General features: G+C 38.2%; 1 protein-coding gene across 2 annotated transcripts in view; it reads right to left on the bottom strand.

Annotated features, from left to right (window-relative positions):
- Nucleotides 1-22,401, bottom strand: part of LOC123510036 — a 276,684-nt gene that overhangs the window by 57,922 nt on the left and 196,361 nt on the right. For both annotated transcript variants that reach the window (XM_045264773.1, XM_045264772.1), the window contains exon 5: nucleotides 16,244-16,409. In XM_045264773.1, the coding sequence (XP_045120708.1) occupies nucleotides 16,244-16,409 (166 nt within the window). The remainder of the gene's footprint in view (nucleotides 1-16,243; nucleotides 16,410-22,401) is intronic.

Here is a 22,401-nt window from a genome sequence, read left to right as displayed (position 1 = left end):
TTTAGCAACCTTCCAGATATGCCATCAGGCCCCATTGATTTATTAATATCCAAGTTGCTTATAATTTTCCTTACATCTTCTTTAGTAACCATGATGTCCTGCATTTACTTTATCTCCATTGGCCCTTCTCCTATAAAATGCTCCTCCTTTGTAAACACTTTGCAAAAGTTGTCGTTCAAAATTTCAGCTATATCTCTAGCATCCTCATATACTTCTTCCCATTTTTACCTTTTCTATTGCCTCCTTTTATTTAGTTTTCCATTTATGAATTTGTAAAACATTTTGGGTCACTATCACAGTTTTCCACCACCTCTGTTCATATTCCTTTTGTGCTGTTCTCCTTACTTCAACATATCTATTCCTTGTTGTTTTGTAAACTTCTCTTGATAATATCACTGTTTTCTTAAGTTTCTTCCATGCCTTTTCTTTGTTCTTTTTGCTTCTTCACAATTTCTATTAAACCACTGTTTATTATTTAAAGTCCTCTTTCTGTGATATGGCACAAACTTTCACAGCAGAGTTATAAATCCATAAATTTATCGTATTTCAATTGCATATCCTTCCTGGTATACCACAGTCCAGTCAATTTCATTAAAGAACTCCCTCATATGGTTATAATTTGCTCTAATATAATTTAATTTTCCTCCTGTGTTCCACAATCTTATCTGTGCTTAATTCCGTATCCAGCTCAAAGTTTAGGACATCATGGTCGCTTTTCCCAAGGGACATTCATGTTCAATTTCTTCTTTAGAGATGCCCTGGTAAATACCAAATCCAACCTTGCTGCAACATCTTGTCCCCTGCACCTTGTTGGTGATCTCACCCACTGTGTCATCAAGTTATTTGTTGCTACATTTAACAATTCCTCTGCCCACTCTCCACTGTTTACCACTTCGTAGTCTTCTCACACTATTTCTTTACAATTAAAGTCCCCGACTATCATCACTCTGTCCTTTCTGGTGAGTTCCTGCTTCATTCTGTCTACAGTATTTCTCATCACCATTTGATACTGTTCATATTCCCAAGCACTGGTTCTGGGTGGTATGTATACTGTTATAATATTAATGTCTCTCTTACCATCTGTTATAAGTATACTTATCACTTCCTCATTTCTCTTACTATAATTAACCTCTTTCACAATCAGATCTTCCTTAGTAAGAACCATTATACCACCACCTCCTTTATTTTTTCTATCATTTTTCCATACTCTGTAGTGCTTTACATCAAACCAATCTAGCTTTATTTCGGGCCTTAACTTTGTTTCCACCACACACATTATGTCCGGTTCATTATTTCTTAGGTAATCCATACATTCTAGCCTCTTAGACAGAAATCCATCTATATTCATGTAAATCACTTGAATTCCATTCCTAGTCTCTTTCTTCGATGTTTCTGTCAGTGTAATGTCTATTCCGTCTGTTTTATCCACCACTTCTTTAGCCTCCCATTTCCCATCCTCTAAAAGAACTTAGTCTTTTCCTCCTCGGTTTTTACGTCATTCCTCTCCCTCACCTCAGTTACAAGCTCTTTCATTTTCATCCGTTCATCTTGTGACATATTTCTTCTTATGTAAATTGTTTTTGTCTCCTCAGAGTCCTTAAGTTTCCAAGCCCTCCTCAGCAAGGCCTCAGCTGCCACCTGAGACTTTAACTTCAATTTCAATGGTCTACTTTTGCCTTCCTCAAAAGCTCCTAGTCTAACACTTTCTTCAACCTCAGCATATAGGCACTCTTCCTCTTCTGAGATCTTATTCAGTAAAGACTTAATCCTGTTATTTTCCTTATCTCTCCTGTCTTGCCAGTTCCTGTTAGTTTCCTCCCTCAATCCTGTTATGATCACGCATTTTTTTTTTTTCAGCAATATCTCTCACTACATATTAGTTTTCCTTTAATGCCTTTACCATTTCACTCTGTTTAATCACTTTATTTTCTTCTTCCTGCTTTTTTACTATTTCCCTAAAGGACTTTTGTACTTCCTGGTGTTCTTGCTTCACTTTCATTTTAGTATCTATTAGGTTAAGGCATTCCTCCTTCCCCAGGTCCCCTTCAGCTATTTTCTTCTCCATATCGAAGAGTTTAGCCTTCATTTCATGTGTGTGTGTGTGTGTGTGTGTGTGTATTTACCTAGTTGTATTTACCTAGTTGTAGTTTTACAGGGCCTGGGCTTTATGCTCGTGTGTGTGTGTCTCCATATCTACACTTATCCAATCTTACTTTAAAAGTGTGCACACTCGTTGCAGACACTACTTCTTCATCTAAACTGTTCCACGTCTCAATACATCTCATGGAAACTATATTTTTAATATCTCTCAGACATCTTCCTTTCTCAGCTTTTTACTATGCGATCTTGTGCTTGGATGTCATATTCTTCTCTCAGGATCAGTTTCTCATTATCCACTTGGTCCATTCCGTTGATCAATTTATAGACTTGTATCAGGTCTCCTCTCTCCTTCTTTGTTCCAAGGTTGGTAGATCCATAGCCTTTAGTCTCTCCTCATATGTCATCCCTTCAAGTTCTGGGACCATTCTTGTAGCCATTTTTGTAGCCTCCAATTTTCTTATGTGTTTCTTTTATGAGGGGTCCACACTACTCCTGCATATTCCAATCTGGGTCTTATTATAGTATTTATCAATTTCTTCATCATTTCTTTGTCCATGTAGTGAAATGCTACTCCAATATTCCTTAGCAAATTATATGTTTCTCTAAAATTCTATCAATATGGCTTACTGGTTGATTGTTTTCTTCCATCGTCACTCCTAAGTCCTTTTCCTTTTGACTTTCTCCAGTTCTACTCCATCTCCCATCTTATAGATTCCCACAGGTCGTCTTTCACTCTTTCCCATTTCCATGACATGGCTTTTGTTCACATTGAATTCCATTTCCCACTTCTTACTCCATTCCCAGATCTTATTTAGGTCTTCTTGCAGTATTTCACAATCCTCCTTTTGCTTTATAACTCTGCACAGTTTCGTATCATCCGCAAACAAATTTATGTAGCTGTTCACTCCTTCTGGCATGTCGTTAATATAAATGAGGAAAAGTATTGGTGCCAATACTGACCCCTGTGGCACTCCGCTTTCTACTGCTCTCCACTTGGACTTCATATCTTTAACTACCGTCCTTATTTCTCTCCCCCTCAAATAATTTTCTATCCATCTCAATGTGCTTCCTTTTAAGCCACCCTTCTCCTCTAACTTCCACAGTAATCTTGCATGTGGCACTTTGTCAAACGCCTTTTTAAATCCAAATAGATGCAGTCAACCCATCCTCTCTCTCTTGTACTCTATCAACTATTCTAGAATAGAAACTCAATAAATTAGTTACACAAGACCGTCCTTTTCTAAAACCAAATTGGCTATTTGATATTAATTTGTTGTCTTCAAGGAACTCGATCCATTGTTTCTTTATTATTCTTTCACACATCTTGCATATTACACTAGTTAGTGATACCGGTCTGTAATTTAAAGGTTCTTCTTCCTTCCGCTCTTATATATGGGAACCACCTCAGCTCTTTTCCATTCTACTGGCACTGTTCCATTTTCTATTGAGCATTTTATGATGTTGTATATAGGACTTGCTAGTTCTTCCCTACATTCTTTCAGTATTCTGCCTGAGACTTCATCCGGTCCCATTGCCTTCTCTTCATCCAGTTCCTTCATTAACTCTTTTATTTCAAGCTTGGTTACTTTAATCTCTTTCATATAGATTGTCTCTATTACCCTGTGGCCTCTCAAATTTGGATTCTTTAGTAAAGACCTCCTGAATTTTTATTTAATAGTTCTGCCATACTTTTGGGTCTTCCACCATCCTGTTCTCTCCTTTTAACCTTTCTATTGTTTCTTTTGCCTAATTTTTCCATTTATGAATCTATAGAACAATTTTGGTTGCTCCTTACATTTTTCGACAATATCTTTTCAAGTTCTTTTCCTCTTCCTTCCTCACCTTAACATATTCATTTCTCGCTGCCTTGAAGTTTTCCTTGTTTGTTGGATTCCTATTTCTCCTCCACCTTTTCCATGCTCCATCTCTTTTCTCCTTTGCCCTAGCACACCTTGCATTAAACCAATCTTTCTTTCCTTCTTCTTTGGTCTATATTTTGGGACATATTCCTGACTCCTGTTTTGTATATTTCCAAAAATAAGTTATATTTGTCTTGCATTGTCTCTGAGTTTTCCATCTCCTCCCAGTCTACGTTTTAAAATAGTTCTTGAGATTCTCAATATCAGCCTTTCTGTAATTTAATCGGTCTCCTTTGTATGAATCGTCTCTATCTTCCTTTCCTTCTTCTATATCTATTTCTAATATTGCATGGTCACTCTTTCCCAATGGGCACTTATATCTTATATCATCATTCATTTGTATACCCCTTGTAAAACTAGGTCCAATCTCGCCGCTCGTCGTTTCCTCTGAATCTTGTGCATTCCTTTACTCTCTGGTCCATCATATTGTCTATCATTAGGTTCAAGAATCTTTCTCCCAGGCTTCTTCCCCATACCACTTTCATAATTTTCCCAGTCCACTTCTTTACAGTTGAAATCTCCTACTAATATCACTTTTCTCCTTTCTTTAACGATTCTCATTAGACTCCTTATTGTGTCATCTATCATGTCTTTATATTCTTGATTGGTCCATGAATTTGTTTTTGGTGGCACATATGTTACAATGATTGTTAACTCTTTTTTATTAATATGCATCTTAATATACAATACTTCTGCTTTTCCTTCCCACATTCCACTTGGTTGATCACTATCTCCTTCCTTAACATTATCATGACTCCTCCTCCTCCTTTACCCACTCTGTCTCTTCTCCATACATTATACCTATTATCCAAATCTATTATGATTGCCTCATTTAGTTTTGTTTCAGCCAGGCATACAATATCTGGATTTTCTTTCCTTATGTAATCTCTTAATTCTAATTTACTTGATAAAACCCGTCTGTGTTCGTATACATCATTTTTAGTCTTTTGCCTTTATCATTTTTAGTTAAACTTGTTCCACTTTTTCTCTTCCTTCTCGTTTATATACCATTTCCTTATCCTGTCTCCTAGAATTCTCCAAAAATGCCTTCTTCTCCTCTTCTGACCTTTCATTATTCTTTTCCTTACTGCTGCTGCCAGTTCATTGTATCTCTTCCTTTCTTCCTCATTTCTATTTTTCTTTATATAGATATCCTTGCAGCCTTCTGTTTCTCTAAGTTTTGTTGTTCTATATAATATTTCTTCTGTTGCTGCTTGTGATTTTAGTAGTATTTTAATTGGTCTCGTTTTTCCTTCTTGATATGGTCCCATTCTGTTTATTTCTTCTACTTCCTCTTCCAAGTTCTGCCTATCTTCATCATTAAGATTCTTCAGTAGGTCTTTGACTGATTTCATTTCTTCTTTTTCTTTTTTGGTCTATATTTTATATTTTTTTCTTTTATTCCAAATACGACTACACTCTTCTTTTTTCTGCAATTTCTCTAACTAGATTTTCTTTTGTCTTGAGGACTCCTATCATTTTGTTTGTCATATTTTCTTCTTTTCTTTAAGTTGTTCTTGAATCACCTCCTGAAAATCGGCCTTATCTTTCTTATCTTGGACTCTCCATGCTTGTACTTCTTTTTTAATCACGTTCTGTACTCTTTCCTCTTCCTTGTTTACTAGATCTTTCAGCTTCTCCTTTTCTTTCTCGGCTTTACCGAGTCCTTCTTCCATCTGCTTCTTGTAGTTAGCTACTTCCTTTTTTAGTTCTTCGTTTTCCGCTCTTAGCCTAGCTTCATTTTCTTCCACTTTTCTTATCCTTTCTCTCAGTCTTATAAACTCCATTTCCTGTTCTTTATTCTCTTTCATTTCCATCTTCTCCTTTATCAGTTTATCTAGTTTACATTCAATATTGAACACTCTCTTAAGTAGTGAAGTTGTCGTCATCGAACCCTTCAATCGCTTCTCCCTCACCACATAGTCATCATCAGCCCTTCTCTATTCTCATGTCTGCATTTGATGGAATATCTTTTCACTCATTATTCTTTAATAATTGATTTCATGGAGAAAAAAAAAAAAATGAGTCCACACTACCTGCCCAGGCCACTGTAAATACTATACAACAGGTGTAGTGAAGATCAGCTGATCGTCGAACTGCGCCAGTGCATCCGCCTCAACCGTGTCTCTGTGTGTGTGTGTGTGTGTGTGTGTGTGTGTGTGTGTGTGTGTGTGTGTGTGTGTGTGTGTGTGTATTTACCTAATTGTATTTACCTAATTGTAACATACGGAAAAGAGCTATGCTCGTGTTGTCCCGTCTCCATATCTATTAATGTCCAGCTTTTTCTTAAAATCATGAATATTCCTTGCGACCACTTCCACGTCTAAACTATTCCATGCTTCCACCCTTCTATGAGGGAAGCTATATTTTTCACATCTCTCCTATAAGTGGCCATTTTAGTTTTTTCCCATGCCCTCTCGACATTCTTCCATTCCACATACACAGATCTTCCCTATCCATTTTTCCATGCCAATCATCACTCTGTATATTGCTATCAGGTCTCCCTTTCTCTCTGTTTTCCAGGGTTGGAAGTTGCATTCTTTTCAGTCTGTCTTCATAAGTCAAATCTCTTAAGTCAGGCACCATTTTGTTGCAGCCCTCTGTACTTTCTCTAGTTTCCTTATGTGTTTCTTTAAGTTCGAGCCCACTGTATTGTTGCATATTCAAGCCTCGGTCTTATCATTGCAGTAATTATTTTCTTCATCATTTCTTCATCTAGATATACGAACGCCACTCTTATGTTCCTCAATAAGTTCAATACTTCTCCAATTATTTTGTTTATATGTCTCTCTGGCGATAGGTCATTGGTAATTGTCACCCCAAGGTCTTTTTCTTCATGACTGGTTTTATGTCTTCATTTCCTATCTTGTACATACTCCTGATTCTTCTTTCACTCTTGCCAAACTCTATTTTCTTGCATTTTGTCGTGTTGAACTCCATTTGCCATGTACAGCTCCATTTCCATATTCTGTCCAAGTCTTCCTGGAGTAGTTCGCAATCTTTGTCACATCTCACTTTTCTTAACAATTTTGCATCGCCTGCAAATAGGCTCACATAACTGGACACCCCATCCACCATGTCATTTATGTAGACTGCGAACATTACTGGTGCCAACACTGATCCCTGTGGAACTCCACTCTCCACCAATCCCCATTCTGATGGTCTGTCCTTAATTATTGTTCTCATTTCTCTTCCTACCAAAAGTCTTCCATCCATTTTAGTAAACTGCCATGCACTCCTCCTACCATTTCAAGTTTCCAGATCAGTCTCTGGTGTGGTACCTTATCAAAGGCCTTTTTAAATCCAGATATATTCCATCAGCCCAACCATCTCTTTCCTGTATTACATCTATCACCCTCGAATAGTAACATATCAGGTTTGTCGTGCATGAACGCCTTTTCCTAAAACCAAATTGACACTCACAAAGTATGTCATTTTTCTCCAAGAAGTCTGTCCATCTAGTCTTCACCACCCTCTCACACATCTTAGCTACCACACTTGTAAGTGACACTGGTCTATAGTTCAATGGGTCTCTCTTGTTACCTGATTTATAGATTGGGACAATGTTAGCTCTTTTCCAGTCTTGGGGCACTACACCTTCCCTTAATGAGGCATCAATTACTTCACAAACTTTTTCTGCCAATTGCTCCCTGCATTCTCTTAAAATCCATCCTGATACCCCATCAGGTCCCACAGCTTTTCTCACTTCTAAACTCCCCATCATGTTCTTGATCTCCTCCACAGTTACTTGAAACTCCTTCATAATCCCTTTCTGTTCCATTACCAGTGGTTTGTCAAAAGCAGTCTCCTTTGTGAATACCTTCCGAAAGCATCCATTCATAGCCTCTGCCATTTCCTGGGATCTTCACTGCATACTCCATTTACTTCTAAACTTTCAATACTTTCTCTATTTTTGATGTTGTTGTTCACATGTCTGTAAAAAGCCTTGGTTGGTCTTTACATTTATCAATTATATCCTTTTCTTGTTTCTTTCTTTCTTCTCTTCTAATCAACACATATTCATTTCTTGCTCTTTTGTAACTTTCCCACTGCTTAATCCGTCTTTTCCTTCTCCACCTCTTCCATGCATCCTCTTTTCTTGTTCTAGCCTTTTCACATCTATCGTTAAACCAGTCCTGCTTTCCAACTTCTATGTTGTCTTATTGGTACAAATTTTTCTCACCTTCTTTGTATATTTTTATAAATTCCTTCCACTTTTCATTTGCTCCTTAGCACTCTTGAATTTCATCCAATTTGTCTCTTGAAAGAATTTCTTTAGGTTTCCAAAATCTGTCTTGGCATAATTCCATCTTCCCACTTTATATTCTTCATTTCTTCTAGATTTCTCTTCGTCTATCACCTTGAACTCCAAAACTGCATGATCACTCTTTGCTAAAGGGCACTCCACCCTCATCTCCTCAATGACCATTGGCTCTGTACTAAAGACCAAGTCCAGTCTTGACGATGCTCCCTCTCCTCCAAACCTAGTATCTTCTTTGACCCACTGAGTTAACACATTTTCCATTGCCAGTGTCAATAGTGTATTTCCCCATGTTGTCTCTGATCCTTCCATTGACCAGTCCTCCCAACACACCTCTTTACAATTAAAATCTCCCATCATTATAGTTCGTTCACAGCCACCCAACATTTCTTCCAGACATGTTCCTGTATCACTTATCATTTCTTCATATTCCTGTACTGACCATGCATTTGTCTTAGGTGGTACGTACACCACTATGTAGTGCCTCTTTTTTCCTTCATTAGTTTCTGCTCTGATCTTTAGCACTTCTGCCTTTCCCATACCTTTTTTCACTTGATCCACCTTTATATCTTTTTTAACCAGCAACATCACTCCTCCTCCCATCTTACCTACTCTATTTCTTTTCCAAACATTATATTTCCTTCTCCAACCATCATCAGGTCTTCTCCTCTCTCAGTTTTGTTTCAGTAAGACCCACAATATCTGGGTTCTTGTCCCTCAAGTAATCGTTGAGTTCTAAAATCCCGATATCACTCCATTTATGTTGGAATACATTACATTCGCTCATATGTAAGTTTCTTTAGTCCTTTCTTGCTGTACTTTTCTGGGTTATGAACCACTTCCTCAGTCTCATATCCAAGATTCTCCAGAAAACTCTTTCTTCTCCTCTTCTGTCCTCTCTTCATTTTTTTTCAAAGCCTCCTTTCTCAACTCATTTAACATTTCTCTTTCCTTTTCACCGAGATCTCTTCTCAACCAAATCTTCCTTGTTGTTTCCTGCTGGGCTAGCCTCCATGACTTCTCCACCAATTCATCTACATCCTTTTGTGACTTAAGTTTGATTCTTATTGGCCTCATACCTTCTCTTGTGAACTTTCCAATTCTATGGAAGTCCTCTATTTCTTGTACTAGGTCTTTTCCCTCCTCCTGCACCACATTAATGATATTATTTATCACCTTTTTTATGTTTTTCTCTCTCTCCATTTTACTCGGTGTGTGTGTGTGTGTGTGTGTGTATTTACCTATTTTACCTATTTGTGTATTACAGGGCCCGAGCTAAGCTCTCTGTGTCCTGTCTTGTGTGTGTGTGTATTTACCTAGTTGTATTTACCTAGTTGTAGTTTTACAGGGCCTGGGCTTTATGCTCGTGTGGCCCCGTCTCCATATCTACACTTATCCAATCTTACTTTAAAAGTGTGCACACTCTTTGCAGACACTACTTCTTCATCTAAACTGTTCCACGTCCCAATACATCTCTGCGGGAAACTATATTGTTTAATATCTCTCAGACATCTTCCCTTTCTCAGCTTTTTACTATGCGATCTTGTACTTGGTGTCATATTCTTCTCTCAAGATCAGTTTCTCATTATCCACTTGGTCCATTCCGTTGATCAATTTATAGACTTGTATCAGGTCTCCTCTCTCCTTCTTTGTTCCAAGGTTGGTAGATCCATAGCCTTTAGTCTCTCCTCATATGTCATCCCTTCAAGTTCTGGGACCATTTTGTAGCCATTTTTGTAGCCTCCAATTTTCTTATGTGTTTCTTTTATGAGGGGTCCACACTACTCCTGCATATTCCAATCTAGGTCTTATTATAGTATTTATCAATTTCTTCATCATTTCTTTGTCCATGTAGTGAAATGCTACTCCAATATTCCTCAGCAAATTATATGTTTCTCTAAAATTCTATCAATATGGCTTACTGGTTGATTGTTTTCTTCCATCGTCACTCCTAAGTCCTTTTCCTTTTTGACTTTCTCCAGTTCTACACCATCTCCCATCTTATAGATTCCCACAGGTCGTCTTTCACTCTTTCTCATTTCCATGACATGGCTTTTGTTCACATTGAATTCCATTTCCACTTCTTACTCCATTCCCAGATCTTATTTAGGTCTTCTTGCAGTATTTCACAATCCTCCTTTTGCTTTATAACTCTGCACAGTTTCGTATCATCCATAAACAAATTTATGTAGCTGTTCACTCCTTCTGGCATGTCGTTAATATAAATGAGGAAAAGTATTGGTGCCAATACTGACCCCTGTGGCACTCCGCTTTCTACTGCTCTCCACTTGAACTTCATATCTTTAACTACCGTCCTTATTTCTCTCCCCCTCAAATAATTTTCTATCCATCTCAATGTGCTTCCTTTTAAGCCACCCTTCTCCTTTAACTTCCACAGTAATCTTGCGTGTGGCACTTTGTCAAACGCCTTTTTTAAATCCAAGTAGATGCAGTCAACCCATCTCTCTCTCTCTTGTACTCTATCAACTATTCTAGAATAGAAACTCAATAAATTAGTTACACAAGACCGTCCTTTTCTAAAACCAAATTGGCTATTTGATATTAATTTCTTGTCTTCAAGGAACTCGATCCATTGTTTCTTTATTATTCTTTCACACATCTTGCATATTACACTAGTTAGTGATACCGGTCTGTGTGTGTGTGTGTGTGTGTATTTACCTATTTGTATTTACCTATTTGTGTATTACAGGGCCCGAGCTAAGCTATCTGTGTCCAGTCTCCTTGTCCATTCCTGTCATATCTCTCTTTCATCTGATTGACACACACCGCATCAACGACATGACTGCTCAGTTTATTCCACTTATCAATGCTACAATGCGGGAAAGTGTATTTTCTCACGTCATTTAGACAGATGTCCTTTATTAGCTTTTTCCATGTGTGTGTGTGTGTGTGTGTGTGTGTGTGTGTGTGTGTGTGTGTATTTACCTAATTGTATTTACCTAATTGTAACATACGGGAAAAGAGCTATGCTCGTGTTATCCCGTCTCCATATCTATTAATGTCCAGCTTTTCTTAAAATCATGAATATTCCTTGCGTTGACCACTTCCACGTCTAAACTATTCCATGCTTCCACCCTTCTATGAGGGAAGCTATATTTTTCACATCTCTCCTATAAGTGGCCATTTTAGTTTTTCCCATGCCCTCTCGACATTCTTTCATTCCACATACACAGATCTTCCCTATCCATTTTTCCATGCCAATCATCACTCTGTATATTGCTATCAGGTCTCCCTTTCTCTTCTGTTTTCCAGGGTCGGAAGTTGCATTCTTTTCAGTCTGTCTTCATAAGTCAAATCTCTTAAGTCAGGCACCATTTTTGTTGCAGCCCTCTGTACTTTCTCTAGTTTCCTTATGTGTTTCTTTAAGTTCGAGCCCACTGTATTGTTGCATATTCAAGCCTCGGTCTTATCATTGCAGTAATTATTTTCTTCATCATTTCTTCATCTAAATATACGAACGCCACTCTTATGTTCCTCAATAAGTTCAATACTTCTCCAATTATTTTGTTTATATGTCTCTCTGGCGATAGGTCATTGGTAATTGTCACCCCAAGGTCTTTTTCTTCATGACTGGTTTTATGTCTTCATTTCCTATCTTGTACATACTCCTGATTCTTCTTTCACTCTTGCCAAACTCTATTTTCTTGCATTTTGTCGTGTTGAACTCCATTTGCCATGTACAGCTCCATTTCCATATTCTGTCCAAGTCTTCCTGGAGTAGTTCGCAATCTTTGTCACATCTCACTTTTCTTAACAATTTTGCATCGTCTGCAAATAGGCTCACATAACTGGACACCCCATCCACCATGTCATTTATGTAGACCGAAACATTACTGGTGCCAACACTGATCCCTGTGGAACTCCACTCTCCACCAAGCCCCATTCTGATGGTCTGTCCTTAATTATTGTTCTCATTTCTCTTCCTACCAAAAGTCTTCCATCCATTTTAGTAAACTGCCATGCACTCCTCCTACCATTTCAAGTTTCCAGATCAGTCTCCGTGTGGTACCTTATCAAAGGCCTTTTTAAATCCAGATATATTCCATCAGCCCAACCATCTCTTTCCTGTATTACATCTATCACCCTCGAATAGTAACATATCAGGTTTGTCGTGCATGAACGCCTTTTCTAAAACCAAATTGACACTCACAAAGTATGTCATTTTTCTCCAAGAAGTCTGTCCATCTATTCTTCACCACCCTCTCACACATCTTAGCTACCACACTTGTAAGTGACACTGGTCTATAGTTCAATGGGTCTCTCTTGTTACCTGATTTATAGATTGGGACAATGTTAGCTCTTTTCCAGTCTTGGGGCACTACACCTTCCCTTAATGAGGCATCAATTACTTCACAAACTTTTTCTGCCAGTTGCTCCTGCATTCTCTTAAAATCCATCCTGATACCCCATCAGGTCCCACAGCTTTTCTCACTTCTAAACTCCCCATCATATTCTTGATCTCCTCCACAGTTACTTGAAACTCCTTCATAATCCCTTTCTGTTCCATTACCAGTGGTTTGTCAAAAGCAGTCTCCTTTGTGAATACCTTCCGAAAGCATCCATTCATAGCCTCTGCCATTTCCTGGGATCTTCACTGCATACTCCATTTACTTCTAAACTTTCAATACTTTCTCTATTTTTGATGTTGTTGTTCACATGTCTGTAAAAAGCCTTGGTTGGTCTTTACATTTATCAATTATATCCTTTTCTTGTTTCTTTCTTTCTTCTCTTCTAATCAACACATATTCATTTCTTGCTCTTTTGTAACTTTCCCACTGCTTAATCCGTCTTTTCCTTCTCCACCTCTTCCATGCATCCTCTTTTCTTGTTCTAGCCTTTTCACATCTATCGTTAAACCAGTCCTGCTTTCCAACTTCTCTATGTTGTCTTATTGGTACAAATTTTTCTCACCTTCTTTGTATATTTTTATAAATTCCTTCCACTTTTCATTTGCTCCTTAGCACTCTTGAATTTCATCCAATTTGTCTCTTGAAAGAATTTCTTTAGGTTTCCAAAATCTGTCTTGGCATAATTCCATCTTCCCACTTTATATTCTTCATTTCTTCTAGATTTCTCTTCATCTATCACCTTGAACTCCAAAACTGCATGATCACTCTTTGCTAAAGGGCACTCCACCCTCATCTCCTCAATGACCATTGGCTCTGTACTAAAGACCAAGTCCAGTCTTGACGATGCTCCCTCTCCTCCAAACCTAGTATCTTCTTTGACCCACTGAGTTAACACATTTTCCATTGCCAGTGTCAATAGTGTATTTCCCATGTTGTCTCTGATCCTTCCATTGACCAGTCCTCCCAACACACCTCTTTACAATTAAAATCTCCCATCATTATAGTTCGTTCACAGCCACCCAACATTTCTTCCAGACATGTTCCTGTATCACTTATCATTTCTTCATATTCCTGTACTGACCATGCATTTGTCTTAGGTGGTACGTACACCACTATGTAGTGCCTCTTTTTCCTTCATTAGTTTCTGCTCTGATCTTTAGCACTTCTGCCTTTCCCATACCTTCTTTCACTTGATCCACCTTTATATCTTTTTAACCAGCAACATCACTCCTCCTCCCATCTTACCTACTCTATTTCTTTTCCAAACATTATATTTCCTTCTCCAACCATCATCAGGTCTTCTCCTCTCTCAGTTTTGTTTCAGTAAGACCCACAATATCTGGGTTCTTGTCCCTCAAGTAATCGTTGAGTTCTAAAATCCCGATATCACTCCATTTATGTTGGAATACATTACATTCCGCTCATACGTAAGTTTCTTTAGTCCTTTCTTGCTGTACTTTTCTGGGTTATGAACCACTTCCTCAGTCTCATATCCAAGATTCTCCAGAAAAACTCTTTCTTCTCCTCTTCTGTCCTCTCTTCATTTTTTCAAAGCCTCCTTTCTCAACTCATTTAACATTTCTCTTTCCTTTTCACCGAGATCTCTTCTCAACCAAATCTTCCTTGTTGTTTCCTGCTGGGCTAGCCTCCATGACTTCTCCACCAATTCATCTACATCCTTTTGTGACTTAAGTTTGATTCTTATTGGCCTCATACCTTCTCCTGTGAACTTTCCAATTCTATGGAAGTCCTCTATTTCTTGTACTAGGTCTTTTCCCTCCTCCTGCACCACATTAATGATATTATTTATCACCTTTTTTATGTTTTTTTCTCTCTCCATTTTACTCGGTGTCTTATCCTCCTCCACACCAAATATCACCACACATCTCTTTTTGTCTACAGTTTCCCTCACCAATGTCTCATTTGACTTAATAACCTTCACAACTTTCTCAGCAATCTTCTCTTCTATGATCTGTTGATCTATAATTTCAGCAAGGCCCAAAGACTCTTTGATTTCCTTTTCCAGACTTGCAACTTTGTAATTTACCTCCTTTCTTTCCACTTCCTGACTTCCTCTTTCAGTACTTCATTTTCCTTCTTCATATCGGCACACTCTTTCATTACATTGTCATAACTCGTTTCCAGGCCCCCATACTTTTCAAACAGTTTTTCAATTTTACCTTCCAACTCCAGAATTTTCTTCACATAAGCGCTCTTCTCCATTATTCCTTGAAATCCTGTGAAGTCTGATTCATCTTTCGAGTTCACGGCCGCCATGTTGCGGAGATGTAAACAAACCAGCTGATGGCTCAAACGCAGGCTACAGTTTATATTCACCTTCCCTGGACATTATTTTGCTAATCAACAGTTAACATGACTATATGGAGACGGGACAAACATTACCAGCTCCTTTCCCACCTTGGTTACTCTTAGGCAATGGTAACTGTAGAATTAGAGATGATTGCTCTGGAGCTCAGCGACCACATCCGCCATCGACGATGTCCCGTGTGTGTGTGTGTGTGTGTGTGTGTGGAACCATGTGGGTAAACCACAGCACTGCCCGTAACCCAAGCAAATACTTGAACACCGAGGCAAATTTTCAGAGTATTTTGTACTCATAACCTAAACTGCTCATAAAGTGAGACACGTGTCACAAGATACTACTGCATCTCAATCAAATTAAATTAATCTTAATCATTGTTGTTTTTCATCTGTTTACATTATAACAAACAAGCAACATGGTCATGTGATTTTTTTCATTGTTTTTTCACCTAGCAATAGCTTGCATTTCAAAATGTGCTCTGGAAGCTTCCAAAAGGTTAGAGTGCTCTGCAGTGCACTATAGCAGGATTATGACATCATTCATGGAGCTCACAGTTGATAGGCATATACCCTTCTCACAGTGGTCTGTGGCCTCTCTCCTTCTCTTGCTTTATTAAAACTTCATTTCTTCTATGAGTAATACCTACAGTGTCTCTTAACTGATTGTTCCAAGCAAAGGATGGGGGAGAGGAAGGCGAGGATGTAAGTATAAAATATCACATGGAATGCACCCTATGCACTAGCTACTTGTCAGCTATGCAAATCCAGGATGTGGTCAGATGGTTTATTTGGCCAATGAAAGGCCCTGTTGGTGGATAAGAGCAAGAATGAGAGTCAAGAACCACAACAAGGTGTGAAAATTTTTAAGTGAGAAGTGTGACTATAGTTAGGGAAAAAAAAATCCATCACAGAAAACTAAAATAGTTTTATAACTCCTGGAGTCCTTCACTATATAAACTATAAATTATATTGTGTGAAACTTCAAGTGTAAACTAGAAAAATAATAGAATTGATATAGCTTAGTTCACAAGGCTTCGGTACCAACTGCATTTTTCCCCACAACTAGCAAATTTCACACCTCAATATTTTGAATCTCAATCAGTATTTTCGGTCTTAATTATGATCTAGATTTGAGTTTCGACTGTATAGTAATAAAAAATGAATAGATGAAAATAATACTAACAGTAATGATGTCAAGCTTCTACTTTATATTTTCATACATATCTAACTTGACATAGCATGTAACTATTGAGTGATTTTTATTAACTTACCAAAATTTCTGCTTTTCTGCTTGGCTGAAAAATCAGGCTGAACTGACCCAGAACTGCTTGCAACAAATCGGAAGTCAGCAAGGGAGCTATGAGTGGGAGGGTTGCAGCATGTGGCCAGATCATCCACATTTCTTGCTTCTTTTCTCTTCAAGGCCTCAAAATCATTCTTGGGAGGAATAGACCAACATTAATTCATTTAAACTAGAAATTCATAAATTCACTACATATACCATTTATATTCTGGATGCAAGTTTACCATTTGTAATCTATTATACATATCTTACTCTTGCATCTTTAAAGTCATTATTTATAAATGTTACCAGATGAAAACTTTATACTAACAAAATATAATCTACTTTTGATTAAATCTTTCAAAGTAAAAAGGTCTATACACTACACAAGGAAGTAGAAAAAGAAAAGTCATTTACAAAACTTTATGTACTTGTTAGCATATCACACAAGTAATGTCAATAATTTCATATCACATTCTCTATTAGATTGGGTTTTGTGTTTCCTTTATATAAGTACAGTGGACTTTAGTGTTTTTATATAGGCAGGGGAAATTTATGCTAGTCAACCCTAAAAATCAATCATGTTCTCAATTTGTATGATTTTGATAAGTGAGCTACAGACGACTGCATATGAACAGGCAAAACAACTTATCTAAACACTAATACATACCGTATAATATTAATATCAAATTCAGGTAGTAGAACATGCTATTGAGTAATAAAAGGATTATGGTGCAAGTATAAAGATGTCACATGGGTAAGTAGTTGACGCAATTTAATGCAGCAACCTTTTGCCTTTGCAACTTAATGCTAATTTCTGGTCACATGAATCCAACCAAATTTTACAGGCAAATTCAGCATTGTGTTTTAATGGGCACAGAAGCTGAACCATATCTGACAATAACAAACCTCACAGTCCTTCATCAACAACCATGAAAATGAATGAAGATTTGGCACTTAGTCTGGCAATGGCTTAACATAACATATAACATAAATAATAGGATAACAAAGGGCCACCAGGGCCCATCTAGGTTATCCTGTATCTGTCGCACAGCGACCTCGTCATCAGTACTTAAAGATACACTTACAAGTACACAATACATTATATACTAATTCTAAATATTTGGCCCATTAACAGGGCTAAGTCCTGCAGCGAAATCCTCTACAATTTGTGGTCCCCATACATGGGGATCATGTCTTATTTAACTATAGTAAATTTCTTATAAAACTATCATGCAGTGCTATACATAATTATAAATCTAATAAATTTAAGTGCTTATCTAATCTGTTTTAAACATTGTCAAACTAGTGCTATTTACAACCGTCTCTGGCAATGCATTCCAGAAGTCTACCACTCTATGACTAAAGAAATATTTTCTTATATCTAACCTGCAGCCTTGCTTTCTAATCTTCCTGCCATGATTTCTAGTCCTATTTCCTCCTCTAAGGTAAAGAAAGATCTCACATCTATGTAGTTTGTATCTGAAAACATTTTAAATAACTCTATCATATCCCTCTTATACATCTCCTCTCAAATGAAAACATGTTTAATTCCTTTAATCTATCTCTATACTCCAGGCGCTTTAATGCTGGTATCATCCTAGTTGCTCTTCTCTGAACTGCTTCTAACATGTTGATATCCTGCCTATAGTGGGGTGACCAGGCCTGTATGCAATACTCTAAATGGGGCCTAACATAGGAATTATATAAGCTACGCACCACTTCCTTACTTTTATAACTAACATTTCTATTTATAAAACCCAGGATCCTATTTGCCCTATTTCTTGCTTCTAAACATTGCTTTGAAAATTTCATAGTCCTGTCTATCACTACTCCTAAATCCTTTCCTTCCTCTACTGCCTCTAGCCAACATCCCTCCATCTCATAGTTAAAGTTTGTGTTGTCTTTACCTAAATGCATAACCTGACACTTATCAGAATTAAACTCCATCTGCCACCTGTCTGCCCATGCTATCAGCCTGTCCAGGTCTCGTTGTATTCTGTAATTGTCCTTTTCACCCTGTACTGCACATGCTATCTTAGTATCATCTGCAAACTTTGATACTTTGCTACTAATTCCTATATCTAAATCGTTAATGTACACCAAGAAAAGAAGAGGTCCTAGCACTGATCCTTGGGGTACCCCACTAACCACTTCCTTCCACTCAGACATTGCCCCATTTAATACTACTCTCTGTTTCCTATCAGAAAGCCATTCACTAATCCAATCAACTAACCTACCCCCTATCCCATGTAGTCTCAATTTGTACACTAGCCTCCTATGCGGTACCTTATCAAATGCCTTGCTAAAATCTAGATATATAACATCTATGCTATTTCCATCATCTAACTCCTTGGTAATATATTCTAAGATATCGAGCAAATTTGTAAGACAGGACCTCCCTGATCTAAAGCCATGTTGGGTATCTCTAATTAATCTATTCTCATTTAAATGCTCCCAAATACTACCCTTAATGATTTTCTCTAGTATCTTACATACTATACTAGTTAAACTGATCGGTCTATAATTATTCACATCATCCTTCCTACCTTTTTTAAATATTGGAGTAACATTAGCTAACTTCCAGTCCTGAGGTATCTCAGCAAACCTAAGTGATCTTTCAAAGATTAACTTAAGTGCTTCAGAAATACTGTCTACACCCTCCTAAGTACTCTGGCATGTAGCTCATCAGGACCACTAGCTTTCCTATCGTCTAGTTCAAGAATAAATTTCCTAATAATTCCCGGTTTTATATCAATATTTTCTAAAGCTCTTAAACTACTCGTCGCACTGTTTGTAACAGGATTTCCTATTCTTTCCTAGTAAATACTGAAGAAAATTGTTCATTCAATAATTCTACTATGTCTTCATTTTGATCCACTACTACACCATCTTTTCTGAGTGGTCCAATCCTATCCTTATTTCTTTTATCACTGACCTTGTAATAACTATATAATTTTTGGGATCTTTACTCCCAGCTCTAGCTAGTTTTATCTCTGCCTGCCTTTTACTTTTTTATAACCTTACTCAAATCATCCCTGACCTGTCTGTACCTAATCAAATCTACATCTTCCCACTTTTCTGCAACTCTCTGTATGCCCTCTTCTTCTCTCTGATCTGGCTACCTATCTCATGAGTCCACCATAATGGCTTCCTGTTTCTCTGCCTTATATCTTTGTAAGGGATACACTGCATCACTATACCCTTTACTACAACCTTAAAATATCCCACATCTCCTGTGCAGTTTTATTTCCAAAACTATCTTCCCAGTTTACCTCTCCTAATAACTGACGTAACCTACCATAATTGCCTTTCTGATAGTTTGGGACTCTAGTCTTATTCACTATATTATCCCTACTGGAATTAATGATAAATCTAATTATATGATGGTCACTGTTTGCTAAAGTCTCTCCTACCTCAACTTCCTTTAAACAATGCTCAATATTTGTTAGTACTATGTCTAAAACCTTCCTCCCCCTAGTAGGTTTATCTACCATCTGCACTAAATAGTTATCCTGAAAACTTTCCATAAACTTATTTTCACTAGCATCTCCTACCATCCTCTCCCAGTTTACTGACTTAAGATTAAAATCCCTAAGATAATTGTCTGACTAGTACACCCCTATTTATCTCATCTACCATAAGGTTGTCTACATCTGCTGACTGGTTAGGTGGCCTATAAAAGCTCCTACTCTAATAACCTTACTTTTGTTTACTCTAACATCCAGCCATAAGGACTCTACTCTGTTATCTACCTTAATACCATTAACCTGACTGGAAATGAAGGATTTTTTACATAAATAACTACTCCTCCACCTATCCTACCAATTCTCTGGTGTAAATACATAATGTATCCATCTACTTCATATTCTTTCCTATTTTCCTAAACTTTTCCTCATTTACCCATGCCTCTGTGACACATACAACATCTAAGTCCTCCTCAACTATATAACTAGATAACTCGTCCTTCTTGTTCCTAAGACTCCTGGCATTTACATAAAAACATTTAAGTCCTGCTACCTTCCTAGATGCTGTCTCCTTATTTGGAATCCTAATCTTATTCTCTCCTATTTGCACCTGGAAATCTTTCCTAATCTTTTCACTATCTCTGTTTATCCTATCTAATTTATGTCTAGCATCTTTCTTCTGGAATGCATTTGCTACCTCACCCCTACACTCCATCCCAACTCCCCTCCAGACATCCACTCAGCACATCCACACCCTTCCTACTCAGATGCACACCATCCCTAGCATACAAATCCTTCGCCCATAGAACCTATCCCATACATCCACAAAGCTGACACCCACATCCTTACACATCCCTTTTACCCGATCATTCACACCAATGGCTCTAGACAACCATTCCTGCTAACATACACACGAGGCAAGATTCCTGACACTACACACCTCCTACCACTCTCCCTTATCTTGCCTAACATTTCCCGAAATCTTGCCACTAACTCCTCCGACCCACCTGCTCTGACATCGTTCCCACCTACGTGCAAAACTACTACACCCTCCTCTCCATCCCCCAACCCTCTTCTGCACCTCCTCACTCACTGCCTTCACACCTGCACCAGGCATACAAACGTTCGTCCTCCTATCCCTGTCTTTCCCACAGAAAGTGCTATCTAAATACCTAACCTGAGAGTCACCCACCACACACACCTGGTGTGCTAGGCACAACCATCCTCCTCCTCTCCTCTACCCCCTTCTTTCTCCTTTCACTCACCACAACCACTTCATTCACTCCACTCTCACTCTCCCTCCTCCAACAAACCGAACCTATTTTCACACTCAACAGGTTTAGTCCTATCCTCCTAACTATCTCCGCTTTCCTTCCCTTGCAACCTGCCATCTCTGCCTATCCTGACTACTATCTTTCCCAGTCTGGCTCGCCTGCTCCCTCTTCCCCACTCTGCTCTTCCCGACAGAGGCCAAGCCACCCTGTCGCCTCAGAAGGTCCAACCTTCGGCCTAACACTGATCTCCTGCCTAATTTTTCCACTGCCTCCCCAAGCCTCTTAACCTCCTCCTTCAATTCAAAGATGAGAACTTGTTCGCACTTTTCCCCTCACTTAGCTTTCTGATTTCCTCTCGCATTCTCGGTGCTCAAGAGAAAGAACTAAATTCTCGCTCTTGAGCCTACACACCATACACTCAGAAAAGTCAACGACCTTCCTGTCGTGCCCACACATCTCACACACAACAAACTCTCCCAATCCCACCTCAACACTCTCTTTCACGCACTCAATCACACTCTGATATACCTCAGTAGCTACCGCCATACTAATTTACAATATGTTAACTCACAAACAAATAAAAATACTAGGTGACGGCGGGGTGGGGGAACCGCGGTGGTGGGAGGGCCTAAGTGAGGTCAACTAATCCTCTTTCAAGGTCAACTTGATGGTTACAAGCCTAGTCTCCTCGCTCTACCAAAAATACTTTTAACTCACAAACACTGATTCTAACCACTATTTGCTTAGCAAAATTCAAGTAAAAAAAGAAAACAGAAGCATCTCTGGAATCATTTGTGGCTTCAGAGGAGGGCAGAAGAGAATGTGTCCTTCTCATTGATAAGGGGGCTGAGGGAACACCAAGCAACACTCAAGGAGGGAGGAAGAAAGAAAATTTGAAAAAGATATTGTAGACAAGAGTAAGGAACATCCAAAATTGTTTTACAGGTTCATAAATGGTAAACTTAAAAAGAGAGAGTCCATTGAAAGATTAAAAGGAGAACAAGGGATAGTAGATGACCCTAAGAATATAGCGGAATTGCTAAATAATAGATTTCAGCAAGTATTTACTGAAGAAACAATGTTTGTAAAGCTGCAGAATGTACAAGGAAATGTGCACATGGATGACATTAAGATACCTAAAAAGGAGTTATATAAAATGTTGGAGGAACTTAAAGATGATAAAGCGATGGGACCAGATGAAGTTTCAGGAAAATTATTGAAGGAGTGTAGAGAAGAATTGATTGATCCATTATATGATATTATAAGGTGTTCATTAGAAACAGGGGAAGTACCAGTAGAGTGGAAGAGAGCTGAAGTGGTGCCCATTTATAAGGGAGGCAGTAAGGAAGAACCTCTTAACTATAGACCTGTGTCTCTAACAAGTGTGGTCGGTAAGATTTGTGAGA

The sequence above is a fragment of the Portunus trituberculatus genome, chromosome 28 (assembly GCF_017591435.1).
Source record: "Portunus trituberculatus isolate SZX2019 chromosome 28, ASM1759143v1, whole genome shotgun sequence".
Lineage (NCBI taxonomy): Eukaryota > Metazoa > Arthropoda > Malacostraca > Decapoda > Portunidae > Portunus > Portunus trituberculatus.
The sequence above is the reverse complement of the archived record's forward strand: the minus strand, read 5'-3'. Positions and strand labels throughout refer to the sequence as shown.